This window comes from Plectrocnemia conspersa, unplaced genomic scaffold, assembly GCF_051122295.1.
Source record: "Plectrocnemia conspersa isolate PC_06_02 unplaced genomic scaffold, ASM5112229v1 ptg000002l, whole genome shotgun sequence".
Taxonomy (NCBI): domain Eukaryota; kingdom Metazoa; phylum Arthropoda; class Insecta; order Trichoptera; family Polycentropodidae; genus Plectrocnemia; species Plectrocnemia conspersa.
Genome location: NW_028277166.1, coordinates 25,519,918 through 25,535,422, shown reverse-complemented (window position 1 = coordinate 25,535,422; position 15,505 = coordinate 25,519,918). Strand labels below are relative to the sequence as shown.

At 33.4% G+C, this 15,505-nt stretch overlaps 1 protein-coding gene across 11 annotated transcripts in view; it reads right to left on the bottom strand.

Moving 5' to 3' along the window:
• Positions 1 to 15,505, bottom strand: part of Prosap (SH3 and multiple ankyrin repeat domains prosap) — an 87,594-nt gene that overhangs the window by 10,402 nt on the left and 61,687 nt on the right. For 4 of the 11 annotated variants that reach the window (XM_088181611.1, XM_088181619.1, XM_088181615.1 and 1 more), the window contains exons 3-7: positions 6,263 to 6,447; positions 3,408 to 3,533; positions 3,160 to 3,340; positions 2,767 to 3,086; positions 2,130 to 2,391 (exon numbers count right to left, since the gene is read on the bottom strand). In XM_088181611.1, coding sequence (XP_088037737.1) covers positions 2,130 to 2,391; positions 2,767 to 3,086; positions 3,160 to 3,340; positions 3,408 to 3,533; positions 6,263 to 6,409 — 1,036 coding nt within the window. In that variant the 5' untranslated portion in view covers positions 6,410 to 6,447. Of the gene's footprint in view, positions 1 to 2,129; positions 2,392 to 2,766; positions 3,087 to 3,159; positions 3,341 to 3,407; positions 3,534 to 6,262; positions 6,448 to 7,002; positions 7,297 to 9,387; positions 9,559 to 15,505 lie in introns of those variants that run through there. The other 7 variants (XM_088181613.1, XM_088181618.1, XM_088181622.1 and 4 more) reach the window with 4 other exon arrangements.

The following is a 15,505-nucleotide window of genomic DNA, read 5'->3' as shown; positions in this document are numbered from 1 at the left end:
TACAGGTATACCTTAATAACGTGAATTTGAGAATCGCAGATTAATTCTTACATTTTTAATCTACGTTCGTGAATAAATTACGGTTTACCTGTATATGTAATAATTAAAGTTAGTAAATATGTCACGTTTGTACATATTGCAATACCTTTGACTTTGTAAATGTAATATATTTGAGAGATAGTATGACATACTTTATACACCGATTGAAAACCCATATTCGCTGCGAATTTTAATGAAAGTGATGTTTGATTATTTTTATAGAAAAAAATAAATATATTATCATTCACAAGTGAATAGAAAAGTAAAGGTCTTACAATATTAAACTTAAAAATAAAATAAACTTATACATAAATATAATAAAATAATACCATAAAAGCGTAAAAGCAGTAAAATTAAGTTATAATATTATTAAAAGTACTGTTCAATAGTAATATTTGAATAAGATAAGTAAATATGGATAATTATATAAACTGAGTTTTAATATAAATAATATATGTTTATTTTTAGCATATTTGATTTAAAATAATAAATGGAAAGAAAAACTTAAAATTATAAAATATTTATATTTTCATTTTGAGTCACCGAGTTTCTAAACACGCTATACTGTTATTGTTTATCTTATCTCTTGATGTAACAGTTACATAGTAAGCTTAAGAGGGATTGGATTACAACGTATTGGTTTCCCAATTACCTTTCATGAGGATAAGAATATATATTTATATTATAATAATGGAATTTTTGGGTCATTAGATAAATCATGAAACATAGTGAGCATTATTCAAGTTTCTCCCAAATGTATTTGTTACATATGATCATATTTTAATATTAGTCATATCTACTATATAATTTAATAATAAAAATAGCAGGTTTTTAAAGATGACTTCATTGACAAAAAGCAACAATAAACAAGTCACGATTAAAATTTCGTTTGAAGGCCATTTTTCATTGACCGATATCATAATATATAACAGGTTTGGAAACGTAAAGGTATATAACTAATATATAGATTTTACAGAGTTTCTGTTTAACTGAGCATCAGAATCCCAGATAATTTACAATATTTATGTATCCTGGAATTAATATACATACTTGATTTTTTATCAGGAACAATCAAGTTGGTCTATGTAATTTTTTAAAATCGATACAGCTGCACTTGTTACGTGCGGGATCACCGGATTCTCACAGGTAATAAATAATGTTTTAACTTACTTCGAGAATATTATGCAAATATTTTTTTTAATACTTTGACATTACAATTTATGTGCATATATTTAATTACAAATTATCGTTTTACATACAATAAAATGTATTTATGTAAATAACTATTTTATAAATGTTATTTAGTGGAATTTTGGCTTACGACTGAATTATATAGACATAAAAATAGCCCAAAGCCATATTTAACAATTGTTTAAATGTTGAATCAGTACCTCTAAACTTAATTTGTTATAGCGGATATATAAAGCTCGACTCGTGTACTCGTGTTTTCATTCCTTCCATTTATTGCATATAAAAAGCGTTTATGTAATATATTATAGCGTTACTTTTTGGCAATATGTGATCTAATAAATATTGAATTACCAAAATATACATAAGATATATGTAAATTCACCTGCACCACCTGATTTATAAAACAATGTCTAAACTATTCATACTTATACCTATGTGTAATGTAACATGTATGGACAACCATCACCATAATTAAATTATGACATAATCTGTATGTATCGGAGAAGTAAAATTAAAACTTTCAACATATGAAAAGCTCAGATGATGGAACACAAATCATGATATTCATGTGAACATGCCAAAAATAAACTCGTTTCGATCCATAAACCAAATGAAAATATAACATATATAATGTAGTATGATAGTTTAGAAATGTATTTCATCTTTTGCTATGTATATATCTCAATATATAGTATATATGTATATAAAAATGAATCAACAAGAACAAGAAAATTCGTATGAAAAATTTCATTAAGCCTAATTAATAAATATTAATCATTTACATTAGCAGTAACACCAAACAATATTAGGAGCTTGAAACGATCTAATCATGCACAGGAACATGGCAAATTTCATTCTCGCAAAAATGTATGAGACAGCTCAAGCGTAAAAAGACTCACCGACTTCTTCAGGCTTATAGCTCTTAATCACTTCGGCCAACTCCATGTTGCCGGCGATGACTGCCACTTGATACGGTGTTTGATTTGCATAATTTAAAGCTTCTCGATCGCAACCCCTAAATAAAAGCTGTCGGGCGCAAGAGTCTTGTCCGTTGACGGCGCAGACGTGCAACGGAGTGTTACCGGATGCGTTTCTGCCGTTCATATCGGCACCGTAGAACAGTAGATGATCCAAATGCTGGATCAATCCATTTCGGCATGCCTGACAATATTGAACCGTTAAAATAGTAAACAGATTTGAATTGAGTATAACTTTAAGACTCCACAGCAATTGTATAATGTTAATAATGCTTAATAAATTATGGAAAATGTACCAAAAACGGTAATGTAGTAAGCTATTTATTTGAATTAAAAGAAGAAGTAACGTAATGAACAGTTTCCGGCATTTGAAAAATTATCGGAATTGATTCACACATGCCACTTAATTAAGTCAATAAAAATAATTCTGGAAAATGTGACACAATCTCTTTGTATAAAGTGTAAGATTAGGTTATTAAAAATATAGGACACAAATGTAGACTTTCGATTGTAATATTGCTGTGAAGTCTTCACAACCGTTTAGAAGTTGTTACTGCACCTGGTGTACTTCTTGCCACCCTTGCAAATCTTTTGCACCAATAGTAGCATGATCATGTAAAAGGCTTTCGCATAATAAAGGATCAGTCTTATTGGTGACAGAAAGGTAAAGAGGCGTTAGACCCTTCCCATCTTTGTAATTTGGCGACGCACCCAATTCTAAAAGCGTTTTCACAGCCTCGAGCGAGTTCTTTTCGACGGCTTTGTGCATAGCCGTGCTCCCGTCTCTGGTGCGATAGTCCAAAAGCGCACCGCCGTTCACGAGAGAGATTAAGATTTTAGCGGGATTCTTTTGAGCGGTCGCCATCGTTAATGGCGTTTCTAAAATTATCATAATATTTAATAAAAAATATTAAATAGAATGCAATAATAATAAATTATAAACGAAAGCAACCTCCTGTATCTTGGCAATGAAAATTTGGATCCAATCCTTTTGAGCACATCTTCGTAATCTTTTCAACTTGGCCGTGGTTAACATAGTCGATGAAGCGTCTCAGGTTTGTTTTCGTGTGGACTGCTTTTAATTGCTTTTCGTCCAATTTTAACATTTTATAAACCCGTCTTTTATATTTTAACTGAAATAAACACAATCATTTTAGTATAGTGATCATGAAACGAACACGAATAATCAATTTAAAATACCTCTAAGTAACCAACGGATCCGTTGAACGGATAGTCTCCCAGTCTTCTCTCTTCGTCGAGAAATTTCCCTGCTTTTCCATTTACCGGTGGACAAAAAAGGCCATAATTGAAGCTTTCTTTCAGTTCCTGAAAATGAAATCGTTTACATTATAATCTGTATTACATACGTATATCAGACGTTATTAAATTCAATAGCATGCTTAATGTTCAATTGGATTTGCATAGTAAGATTAGTTTAATAGAATGATAATGTATGCTTATAAAATCCAATGGAAAATACCGATGCTTTTACGTCTGTATTCATCTAACAAAACAAACGGCTTATAAGAAAGAATGTGTTTGTTCAGTTGGAAGGATAAAATGCAAATCTACAATGAAATATTCATACAAGTTTTGAATTTAAGCATCTTTATTGGCAAAATCTAAATTTTATGCAAATGTATGTATCCTAGACTTTGCCAAAGAGGGTTGAAAGTGACGGTAAGCTCAGTATGATCAAATCTTCTCTGGGGAGCTTAAAGAGCTTCTTAGAAGATTATTAATTAATTTGAGAACGTTGCGAAAAGAAGAAATATAATTAGCACAATTAAATGAATATTATGCAATGAGGCTATTTTAATATAATATAACATATAATCGACTGGGTGCAATTATTTTTATTTTATATAAAATGAGCGCGTCTTCAGTGTTGCCATTGATGAAAGAGCGGTCACGTTTTCGCGCTCGTGCAGAGGGGGAGTGAATTAAAAATACAATCCATGGCTTGTTTACCCATGCTCGAATGCTTCGGTGAAATGGGGCGTAAAAGTGGGCATTCGTTTCGCATGCGGGTTGTTTAAGCAAAAAAATCTATTTATACACGTACCCTGTACCAGGTGGCCACCTGTTATTTTGTTAGCGTAGCAGTTAGCCGGGTCGTTTCGTCGACCCAGGGGGGTCGCGGGGGTGAAAATTTATTCAGAAATAAGTTGGTTTATTGCGAGGGGATGGTTGTCAAGACGCAAGATAAAAGGTCGTTAGCCCAAAATCCGAGGATTGGCGGCATTGTGCGGTCAAAGCAAAAATAAAAACAACAAAAAAATGTTAATGAAGCGGTTAACTAATGCGAGCACTAAGGCGGTTAAATGGCTAAGAGGAGCATATAAAAGCGGATCAACTACAAACAAAATGGAAATAGGGTTAATCAAAACAGTGTTAAATTGTTTTTTTAATATACGAATCGCTAAATGTAAAATGGCACATGTCATTTCTTAGTTATTTATATTTACAAATTAAATGGAGCAGAAAGGGGATAGTGTGATGGTAATGGTAAAGAAATGCCGTGTTACGGCCACAAAACGAGGATTATAAATTATTTTTTTGAATAAGAATAAAATTTGAATTTAGAAAAATCAAATTATTTTTTAATATTAGGATCTAATTCGAGTTTCCTATGTTGGCAGCACTGTAAATTAGACAGCTGTCAATAATCACGCGTGTTCAAAGTGTCAAATGTTAGTTTACAACAACAAATTTACGAAATATATAGCTTAATCACAGCTTAAGGCGATAAAATTGTTCAATTGTTCTACATAAATAACAATTTTGTACGAACTGTGTATCGAAATTTACGGTAAGATTATGGTAAATTGACTGGAAGCGTTGGAAATAGGATAAGGCATGTGCATCATCGTGGCGCCCGTTAACTTAAAATATTACTGCTGTAACTGAAAGCCCAAAGACTATGGATAGTGAAGAATTTACGCCGATTGGGTGTTAGAGCAGCAGGAAGTTGATGCTATTTTTTCAAAGAAAATCTTCTCTGATGAGGCACATTTACACCTTTCTAGGTTTGTTAATAAGAAAAATTGCCGCATAAAGGGCGAAAATTTTTTCATGTGATTCACATAAGATCATTATACGTCCAAAAAGTGACTGGTGCCATTGTGGTTGGGCGGCGTCAATGTGCCTTACTTTTTTGAAAACAATGAAGGTCGGACTGTAACAGACTAGGCGCATAATAACCGATTATTTTTGCCACGAAATCGACGATATTCATGTGGAAAACCACATCCAACAAGATGGCACAACTTGCCACACATCGTGTGCAACGTTGGATGTTTTGCATGAAAAGTTCTCAGATCGCATTATTTCACGTTTTGTGACGTCAACTGGGCGCCAAGATCGTGCAATTTAACGCTGCTGGATTTTTTTCTGTGGTTACGCTAAGAGTCACATCTACGCCAACAAACCCAAAACGCTGGAATACATAAAAACCAACATCCGTCAAGTTATAGCCGATATACCGCCCGAAATGTACGAAAAGTCATCATAAATTACATCGAAAGGATCGGCTACTGCAAAGGGTCCAGAAGCAAACATTTAATTTAATTATTATATATTTTTTTAAAAAGAGTTAGGAAACTGAAGTTGGATTACCGATTGCAAACTTTTAAGAAAATAATATGATATTGGTAACGTACCCACATTGCTTTTAGCGATTCGTATATTATAAACGACATTATTTATTCGAAATATTATTCTTGGTATTCGTCTAAATAAATAAAGCTCACTGGCGGCAGGATGCGTCTTTACAAAGCACGCATCCTTCGACAGTAATTCTTGTCACACGCACAAGAAAGATTGTATCCTGCTAGTGCGCTTTCCGTCGTCGCAGACAGTCTCGCATATGTTAAAGCCGAGCCCACAGTAAAATCGCGTTCACACTAACGCATAGTAATAAGACTTAACCAGGCGTTGGTGTGAACAATGCGTAATGGAGGAATCCGACGAGGCCCGTCATAATCATGATTTCTTCAGAAGCATAATTAAAAATAAGCTGAAAGTGCGAATTAGTTTGAAAAGTATGTACTCACTTTGGGTAGCGCAGCCAAACATTGCTGCTTGACGTCCCAAACGAGCTGGTCCCTTGGAAACTGCAGGCTCTTGTGCACGTTCAACTCCGGAACGTGCACCCTGACCACCAGCCATCCTTCGGCCGGTGGACCTCCAGTTGCCTCCATCGCTCTGCCTGCCGAGCGCTAATTCCTGTCAATTACATCTGAAAAGAACAAAAAAAATATTATTGAATATGATAAAAACAATGCATTTGATATTTAAATATAGATGACAAATACAACATTATGAAATACACAGGAAACTATATTATTATGTTATAGCTTTTTTGCTAATATAATATAATAACATAGACGCAATATTTGCTTATTGCGTAATGAGAGGCAAATTCAATATCAATAAAAGCAGGTATTCAATTTTTATTAAATTAATATGTGAGTATTTGAGATTTCTAGGACAAAGCTAATTCTAACAATATTGTGGAGGCATATTTAACTATTTATTTATTCATTCATTATGGCCAATACTCGGCGGTACTCTGGTAGCACTGAGGTTGTCAGGGGCGGAGGGCAACAAATTATTTTGATGGACCTTGACGGGAAAACAACGGCCGGTGTTGCTTCGTTCATCTGTTACCATCCATCAAAAGTATTATAAACTATAATTTAGCTAATAATGATTTAATTGTAACTATAATAAATATTTAGAAATAGTATGCAGTACATCCGCAATTTTATGTTGGGACTGTTAAATAATTCACCTTAGATTAGGTTAACTCAGAGCAGGCCCAAAGATATTCAGAGCTCAAGGCAAAAAAGGTCACCTCAGACATTTTTGTTCTGATGGCGCTCCCCTTCGGAGTAGTTGGCACCTCTGGCGATGGCCCGTACTGCCCGGCCCTCGGGTCGGCCCTGGGTGTACTCTAGTTTTTATTAATATCAAGCTGATTAATAAGACCAGAATAGGCGCTGGACCCAGAACCGTTGATTCGAATTTCGCAACAGACGTAAATTTATAAAAATACGTTAGTAATTAAAAATATATAATTATGAAACTGTAATTATATTCAACAATATAATTATGGTTTCATAATCATGTGTGTCCTAAAACTTACTAGTAGGTATATTCATGTTTTAGAGGTAGATTGTAAAAAAATTTCAGTCAAATATGAAGTGTAAAAATATGATTATAAAATGCTTTATTCTAAAAAATGTAATCTTATTTTACGAAAAAACCTAATATATAATTCGTAGGACGGCAATGCGTTATAAACGAAGTAAAAAGGCAAATCCTCTTTATCTCCCACCGGATGAAATGTATGAATAATTATAATAACTACATAAATATGCAAATATTCATTCATTGTTAGTCGTAAATTATCAATGACGCTAAACCACAGTGCGTCACTGTGATTAAACTAGCGCGTGATTTTTCCAAATCACCTAAAAGCACGTTTTGCCGCCGTGGAAAATACTCGAAAGAGGCTCGAATAAAAGAAATGTGTGAAAAGGCTGTCAATTAGGGCGACCTTGGTTCGTTTTTTTTCAATGGGAAGTGTCACTTGTGCGTTCTTTTTCCGACAATCGCAAATGACGCAACCGCCATTTGTCAATACCTTCGAGGCGAAATTGCCACTGCTCCGAGCGCCGGCAACAAATTGGCTTTGGCAGTAAATAATTCACGGAGCTTCCAGGCCGTAAATCAAAAGGGACACCTTCGCAGGGTCACTGGCGAAAAGGGGCATTTAAGCACGGCGGCAATCATTATGGCAACACCGGCGTATCGATTTGCAGCGGGAAATTGTGCGAGCTTTCAAATATTTATACACGATTGTCGCAATGCGGTGCGGCGGTCAAGGTCACGCACAAATTGCGTACATAGTTTAATTTTTAACTTTATGTTTATCCGAAGTTGACTTATTTACTTTAACTAAAGTTTGACGTTTCTGATGACATTTCAGTGCTGCCAACGTAAAAACATCGACAAAACTCCCCTTATAGAATAATTCTAAACGCAGAACAATAATAATGGCACCTGTTCGCTCCGCGGTCACGTTTTGACCTCAGAAAGTCACGTTATAATTGTTGCACCGCTGTTGCATGCACTATATAATGACAAATAATGCGATTCGAGCAAAATGGAATGAAACTTTGCAGGTTGTCATTATCGTTGCAGTCACGAAATGCGTTTTAGCTCGATAACAATTTCCTATGCAATTAATCAATCAAATCGCCGATGCGATTCAATTACAAATCGAAAATTTCCCTTCAACGCACACGGATATTACACTTATAACGAAGTGATTTTTCTTTTGTAAATTTACAAAATGTACTAGAACGTCATAAAATAAATAGAAAATGAAGCATACCTTCTTATAATATAAAATCTAATATTAATTTAGCATCAATTTTAACGTAGGCAAATACGAAACATACGCTCCATTTGTTGGCCTTATTGAAAACGTGACCGGTCGCGTAATTAGCGTTAATTTTATACAATTCAGAATGCTCTCAATTAACACATCCTATTTGTTCCAAAATCAATCTACACATGAACTTAAAAACTAATAGTATGCGCGTAATTGATATAAAAAAAGCAATTGATATTTTTATCTACCGGCACGAATTCGTGTCTAATTGCGATTGCATTTAAATGAGTGTTAAAAGCGATATCGACTTGACCTTCGGTTTAATAATGTATGAACATATTAAAGTCATATTTGATTTGTAACGTATTATAAAAATGTAAAAAGCTATAATTATGTATTAATAAATATAAATAGCAGTATTGAAATATGTTAATATCATTAATATTAAACGTCAAAGAGGAATACACTTTATTTATATCGTTGAATTAAAATGTTTATTATTTACACTATACATACTGGGATTAAATTATAGATTTGAATTAAAGTGCTTTATGGATGTTTATAATAAAACATAAAAATACAGCTGCTCGATTAAATTATTATTAAAACAATAAATCATGCTTATTTTAACAACGTCCATTTCGTTCGATTTACTATCGCGCACTTTAATGATAACTTTTTATCGCTTCTCCGATAAAATCAACACATCTCACTGTGCAACATCGGACGCAACTCGCTAGAGTTTTTATTTATTTTTTGTCAAAAAAGATCACTTACACTACACAGAGAAGCACTCGCGCGGAAATCCAATCGAGCGTATTGTTTCAGCGTTAAAAATTGTTATGAATTGAAAATAAACCAGAGGTAACAACAATAGTCTAAAGAAGAAAAAAGATCGCGCAAAAAACGGCGCGCAGGTGCTCCATCGAACAAGTCACGAACGAAACTGAAACGAAACTGAGTCACTCGAGTGTGCGTGTTTTATAAACGCTTCGTACGGGATGCGGTATAAACAACGTTCGACTGACGCATCCCGAAAAAGAACAACAAGGAAACGATTGATACAGGTGGATGTGATAGTGTTTACTCGAGATAAGAGCGCCGCGACAAGTGTTTTAGCGCCAGATAACGATTTCTGTGTTGTCCCCTTTTTGTTAAAGTAATCAGTACACATATGCGTTTGTACAGTTTAAGCAATTGTATTTCGAATGCGTAATCGTGATAGACGTTGCAACATAAAATAAACAATCGTATTCAGGAAGAAGAATGAGATGAGATCCGTCAATTGAGATACAATGAACATCCCTACTTGTATATTACGGAACATCCCTATTCAAATTTTGACAGTTCAAATATAGCACTCTGTTTTATCGGTATACTATTTCTTAAATACATGGTATATATATAGGGCTGTCATGTTAAAAAAATATGACGTCTAATATTTCATTCATACGCAAAAATATAATATCCGAGAAAAGTTTTACATCCGGAATATACAACTAGATAACTCCATTGTGCTCGGCTGACGTTATAAAATATGCATTTGAAAAATATTTTTAGAATTGTAAAAATACCCTGACCCCGATCGTACGTCATGCAACTTTGAACTTTACTCAGAGCTTGTTGCTTATTTTTTTTTTAAAACTCACTAATTATATTTAGACGTGTTTATGTCAGTGGATAATTTTTACGACGGTTATGCCATCGCTCTTTGGCCTCAGTTTATGAACTTCAAACGAATCCCCTGCCATTAAGGCAATTCAAATTGAATTTATAATATAATACGTTATAAAATGATGTTTTGTTAATTTATTTTATCGCTACACAATTATGGCATTATAATAATACCGTACAAATGGCGCTGATCGAATGACGGGAAACCTTACTAATACAATTAACAGCCAAACGAGGTAACCAAGTAATTTAATTAAATATTAGTGATTGTATTGGAATAAGTATTTCCTCTGTCTGTGTGTCCGCGATTGGTATTATACGATAAGGTTCACATATACAGTTTATCATATACATATATAAAATATTGCGCCAGCAATTTGTAAGTATGGCGAAGCATAACAATTATTTGAACGAAAATTAATTAATTTAAAAAACATAAGAGTGCATTTACACGCTTTATAAATAGCTGGAAATAATTGAAAAATATTTATGTATGTTTTAGTAGAATATTAGATTCAATCAAATATAAAATACATAAATCTTTTGTAATAGTCCTTCGAGAAAGTAAAATGACAAATAGCAGATGAGCTTTTTGCTACACATTTAAATCATCTACTTAAGTCAAATCTAGTTTCAAACGATCAATAAAAGGCTAGTTAAAGTATTACTAATATTGTACGATGCAAGACCATTTGTATTTTTTTTACTAGACGAGAGACGAAAGTCTGCGTGGCTATTGTGCAATTCTGGGTGTTCTGCCGATTTCTAATGTATACTGTTGAGTTTTAAATTAGTACTTCTTACCGACTTCTATGTGTTTGTGTTAAGTACTAATTATAATTTACATAAAAAACTATACAAACACTTAGTTCAGTGTTTTTAAATTCAAGGAGCTGATCAATTTTTTGCCACCAAGTTTCAAAAGTATCATCCTTGATACAGAAAATATTAGTTCACATTACATTTGCCTATCCACATTCATCTATTATCACATCCTGTGTCCGATGAACATTCCACCGTCGCTCCAATAGACTACATTTATAGAGCATTAAACATGTATATCCATCTCAATAAAATGTGTGCATCACATATATAAAAGCATGAGAGCGACTGCTTTTAGGGGCAGCTAAAAGCATAAAAAAAATATATTTCGTATTACCGAGTAAAATTGTTTGTGTAAAATTCATTGTATCTCAGATAAAGTTGTAGAAATAGAGTTCTAATATTATTGAACCTTATTTTATCGATTATTGAACTCATCAAACATACTAAACTGAACATTTTTATTTTAACAGGCATAAGGCTGGGGGAAATTCTCGTTTTTTTTATCAAATGTTTCCATAAATATTATATTAAAGATATTTTTCAGATAATCGCCATGGTATTATTTTTTTTTTATTTTACTGCGATTTTTTGGATTGATCGGTAGCGTTCTTCAGAATGTAAATACTACCTAGCTCAAATGGTAATACTAGGCTACATATCAAATGCTATTTTTAGTTATTTGTTATACTGTTGCTAAAATTCATCGCAAATTTGTTTGTATGTATATGTTTATAAAAATGTCGCTATGAACAGGAAAAATGCGGTAAATTGGTGTAATAGATTTAAAGTAGAAGTAATGTTCATCATAAAGAAGAAGATTATCCGTTGTCTCTGATTAACTCATTCAAAAATTGAATAAAAATTATAATATTTAAAGGAACGTCAGCAAGGATCTTGAGCTGTTATGTTTCAAACGGCTGTCTAAATAGAATTAAGCTATGGGAAACTCTGTACAAGTTGATTTAAAAAACGAGAACATGAAATAATAAATGGTAGGAAAAATAAATGCATGTTTCGAGATACGCGATTTCAATTTTTAATATATTTAGAATATTAACGGCCAACTAAACTCATGTGTTGGATTATTGAATTTTTTAATGGATGGAAAATAACGCATTTCTGCGCTTATTTTAAAATTTTGTAATGGACGTTGTAATATTAAAGATTAGTACTCCATGACTTAATAGCACCAACAATATGAATAATTATTGATCATTGTCATTAAGGCTGATTTAATTATTTTTTTGGCATAATAAGATTCGTTAAACTAAAGCTACTTAATGTTATAAATAGCAAATATAACATTAAGTAGCTTTAAAAAATATTAAAAAATATGTTTCGTGTGTTGAACATTGCGTATTCATATCAAATGGGGATCCACCACTTTCAATATTCTAATCCTTTGGGGTATTACTTCGCGGCCAGTAAGGCGCAGGTGAAAACTAGTGAAAATTTTATTAGATTATATTACATATTGCGACAGACTATGAAGGGCGAGATGTTTTCTCCGAACAGTGGTGGAGAAGCTGGCGCGGGGGTGTTGTCCGTGGAAGATAGTTCTGTTTGGTGTGGCAGCGACGGTATTCTTAGTGCTGCCATCAAAGTAGATCCGAGATTAACAATACAGAAGCTAACACAAAAGCTCAATGTGTGGCTTATATCAGTTAACAGACATTTAAACAGTAATGAGAGGTGTTAATTTGCATAATATTGATATTCCATAAATTGTGTGAGACAGATTTATTTTTGACTCGAATTGTTATGGAAGATGAGAAGTGGATCCCTTACTTTAACACGCGACGTAAAAGGCAGTGTTTGGATGCCAATCAGCCCTCAATTCCAACCCCGAGGACAGGATTACATAGCAATAAGATAATGTTATTCATTTGGTGGGATATGAAGGGCATAATTCATTATGAATTATTGAATTTTAGACAGAAAATTACGACAGACATATAGTGTGCTCAGTTATTTCGTTTAAAAGCGACTCAGACCATAAAAAATACATTTTTTTTAAATTAAAGAAGGGTAATTTAACACAAAGACAGCGCTCGCCCTTATGTATCCAAGAAGACGATAGAAAAAAATCAATGGATTTTCTTGGCGACTCTTTTCTCACCCACCCTATTCTTTAAACGTTGCTCCAAACGATCATATATTTAGACCACTGCAACAGTTTTTAGGTGGAAGAAAATATTTTACAAAAACGAATATAATAAACGACATTTAAGAATTTATTGTTTCCAAAAATATATTATATTATTTTTTAAATCAGATATAAAAAATTGATTAATATGTTAAGCATAAATATATGGAGAATATATAATTTAATAAAAATTTTACACGTTGTAATTTTTAACTAATTTTAATTTAAAAAACGCAAAGATGAAGAACAACCTGATGTATGTATTTGTTGAAAATAAAAAAATGTGCTTCCACACAGTGGCGTAGCTATGGGACGGGGGGGGGGGGCGATCCGGATATAAGAATAGAATAGCAAGAGCTTAAAAATAACCAATTAATTATTTTATGACATTAAAAAATGTATGGGGGGGGGGCAATTTTAAGGGTCACCCCGTGCGGCATATGCCCTAAACATTTTATTTTTTATTTTTTCAATAGTTATAATTTTGTATTAATCAATTAGGGCTAACCTCCTAGGAGCGGTCCTGCTTACATACACACAAAATAATGTTTATTTTTCGTCTCAAATTACGATACGCTTGTTCCTTTTATATTTTTGGCGGCCGGAAGGCGACTCTTTTTCCGCGCTTTTCGTGCAGTAATAAATTTGCCCGCCGAGTGTTGCCACACGTTCGGCCGTATCGCGTTTCAGCTGTTTTACAGCTCGATAAATTTTCACATGCCTGCTCGAATTCGTGGCGGACGAGGCGTGCGACGATCAGATATCCGATAACTCGATATATGTATGTGTGCTTTCGTTGCATGTTTGGTCTCTCTGGACGCGAGACTAAAATGGCGGCGCTACACAGACTAGACGTCTCCCACGGGAACTCTCGTTGAGCACGAGCCAAACGTTGTAATTCGAAAACAAACAACAATTTCGCCGAATACGCTCGGGGGTTGATGAATTCAATTGAGCAGTTAAACTTGTACGACTTGTAATTTATATGTTATTGTAAATCGTCTGGTTTTATATCCAGCCGTCTGCTCTCGTCGCGTCGTAAGATAATATAGCCCTATTTCAGCTGTATCATTTGTTTTAGAATCAATCTAAGGTCTATCCCGTAAAATATGCAGGAATTAAAAAATCACAATTTTTAATCTAGACTACGGGCTGCTGCCTTAAGCAGTAAACTAAAAATATTGTTTTCAAAGTATTAATGTTCATTTTTAACTATTTGGGCCGTATCGCCGTACATTTACGGTGATCGATCCTTTAGTGTTTTGAGGTACCCAGAAATTATAAATAAAAAAAATTATATATATATAATATTTTTTTAATTTGATTTAATGTAAATGATTTTAGACCTAAAGGGTGTGACTTTGCAGCCAGAAAGACGCCAGAAACTGGAAATAATTTATTTTTGTATTATATTGCAACAAACTGTTGTGGGCGAGTATTGTTTTTTTTTGAGCGCTGCTAGAGAAGCTGGCGGAGGGATGATGTCTAGTGGAGGTCTGGCGATGTGGCACGTTCTTCTTGCCGTCTGTCTTAGAGACCGGCTTTAATATGTATGAAAAGCTCTGGCGAATCATAACCATCCAGCCAATTGTTGCACTCATTTATTCCATCAACGAAATATGTCTACGCCTTTAGAAAGTGACATTTGCTTGGTGGACATAGTTGAAGGCCGAATTGTGCAACGGGCTAAATTTTAGCGATACTTTTTTTCTTTCATGGTGTGTTTCCGCAACCGCTACGCAACAAAGAGATATTTTTTCTGCATCGGAGAGTAATTACGATGTGTTATTTATATGTTACCCTTTTCCCCCCTAGAACATAACAAGAGCTATTGCGGTGGTTCGTTCAGTTACAGTATTTTGTCACGTTCCAGTGATTTAGTGCGCGAGTTTCAAAAAGAACCCTCACCATACCAATAAATTCAGGAGTACAAAATAAATGAACATCAAAAAAAAATTTATATTAATTTTATAAAAAAATATTGAGAGCCTCTGAATTGATATAAAAAAATCCATAAAAGCCGAATAATAAATAAAGATTATGTTAAATATACTAACGAAATTTAATAATAGAAAAGTGTTAAAATAAATTCTTAAAATGTACTAATAAAAAAAAATGTAAAATAAACTAAAAAATCACTGATTTTTTTTATATAATTTACTTTCAATATGAAATAATAATTAATTGAAAATATAATTATGGAAAACTACGTAAAATTAACTCACTCCTAGTTGTATACTAATGTAGTGC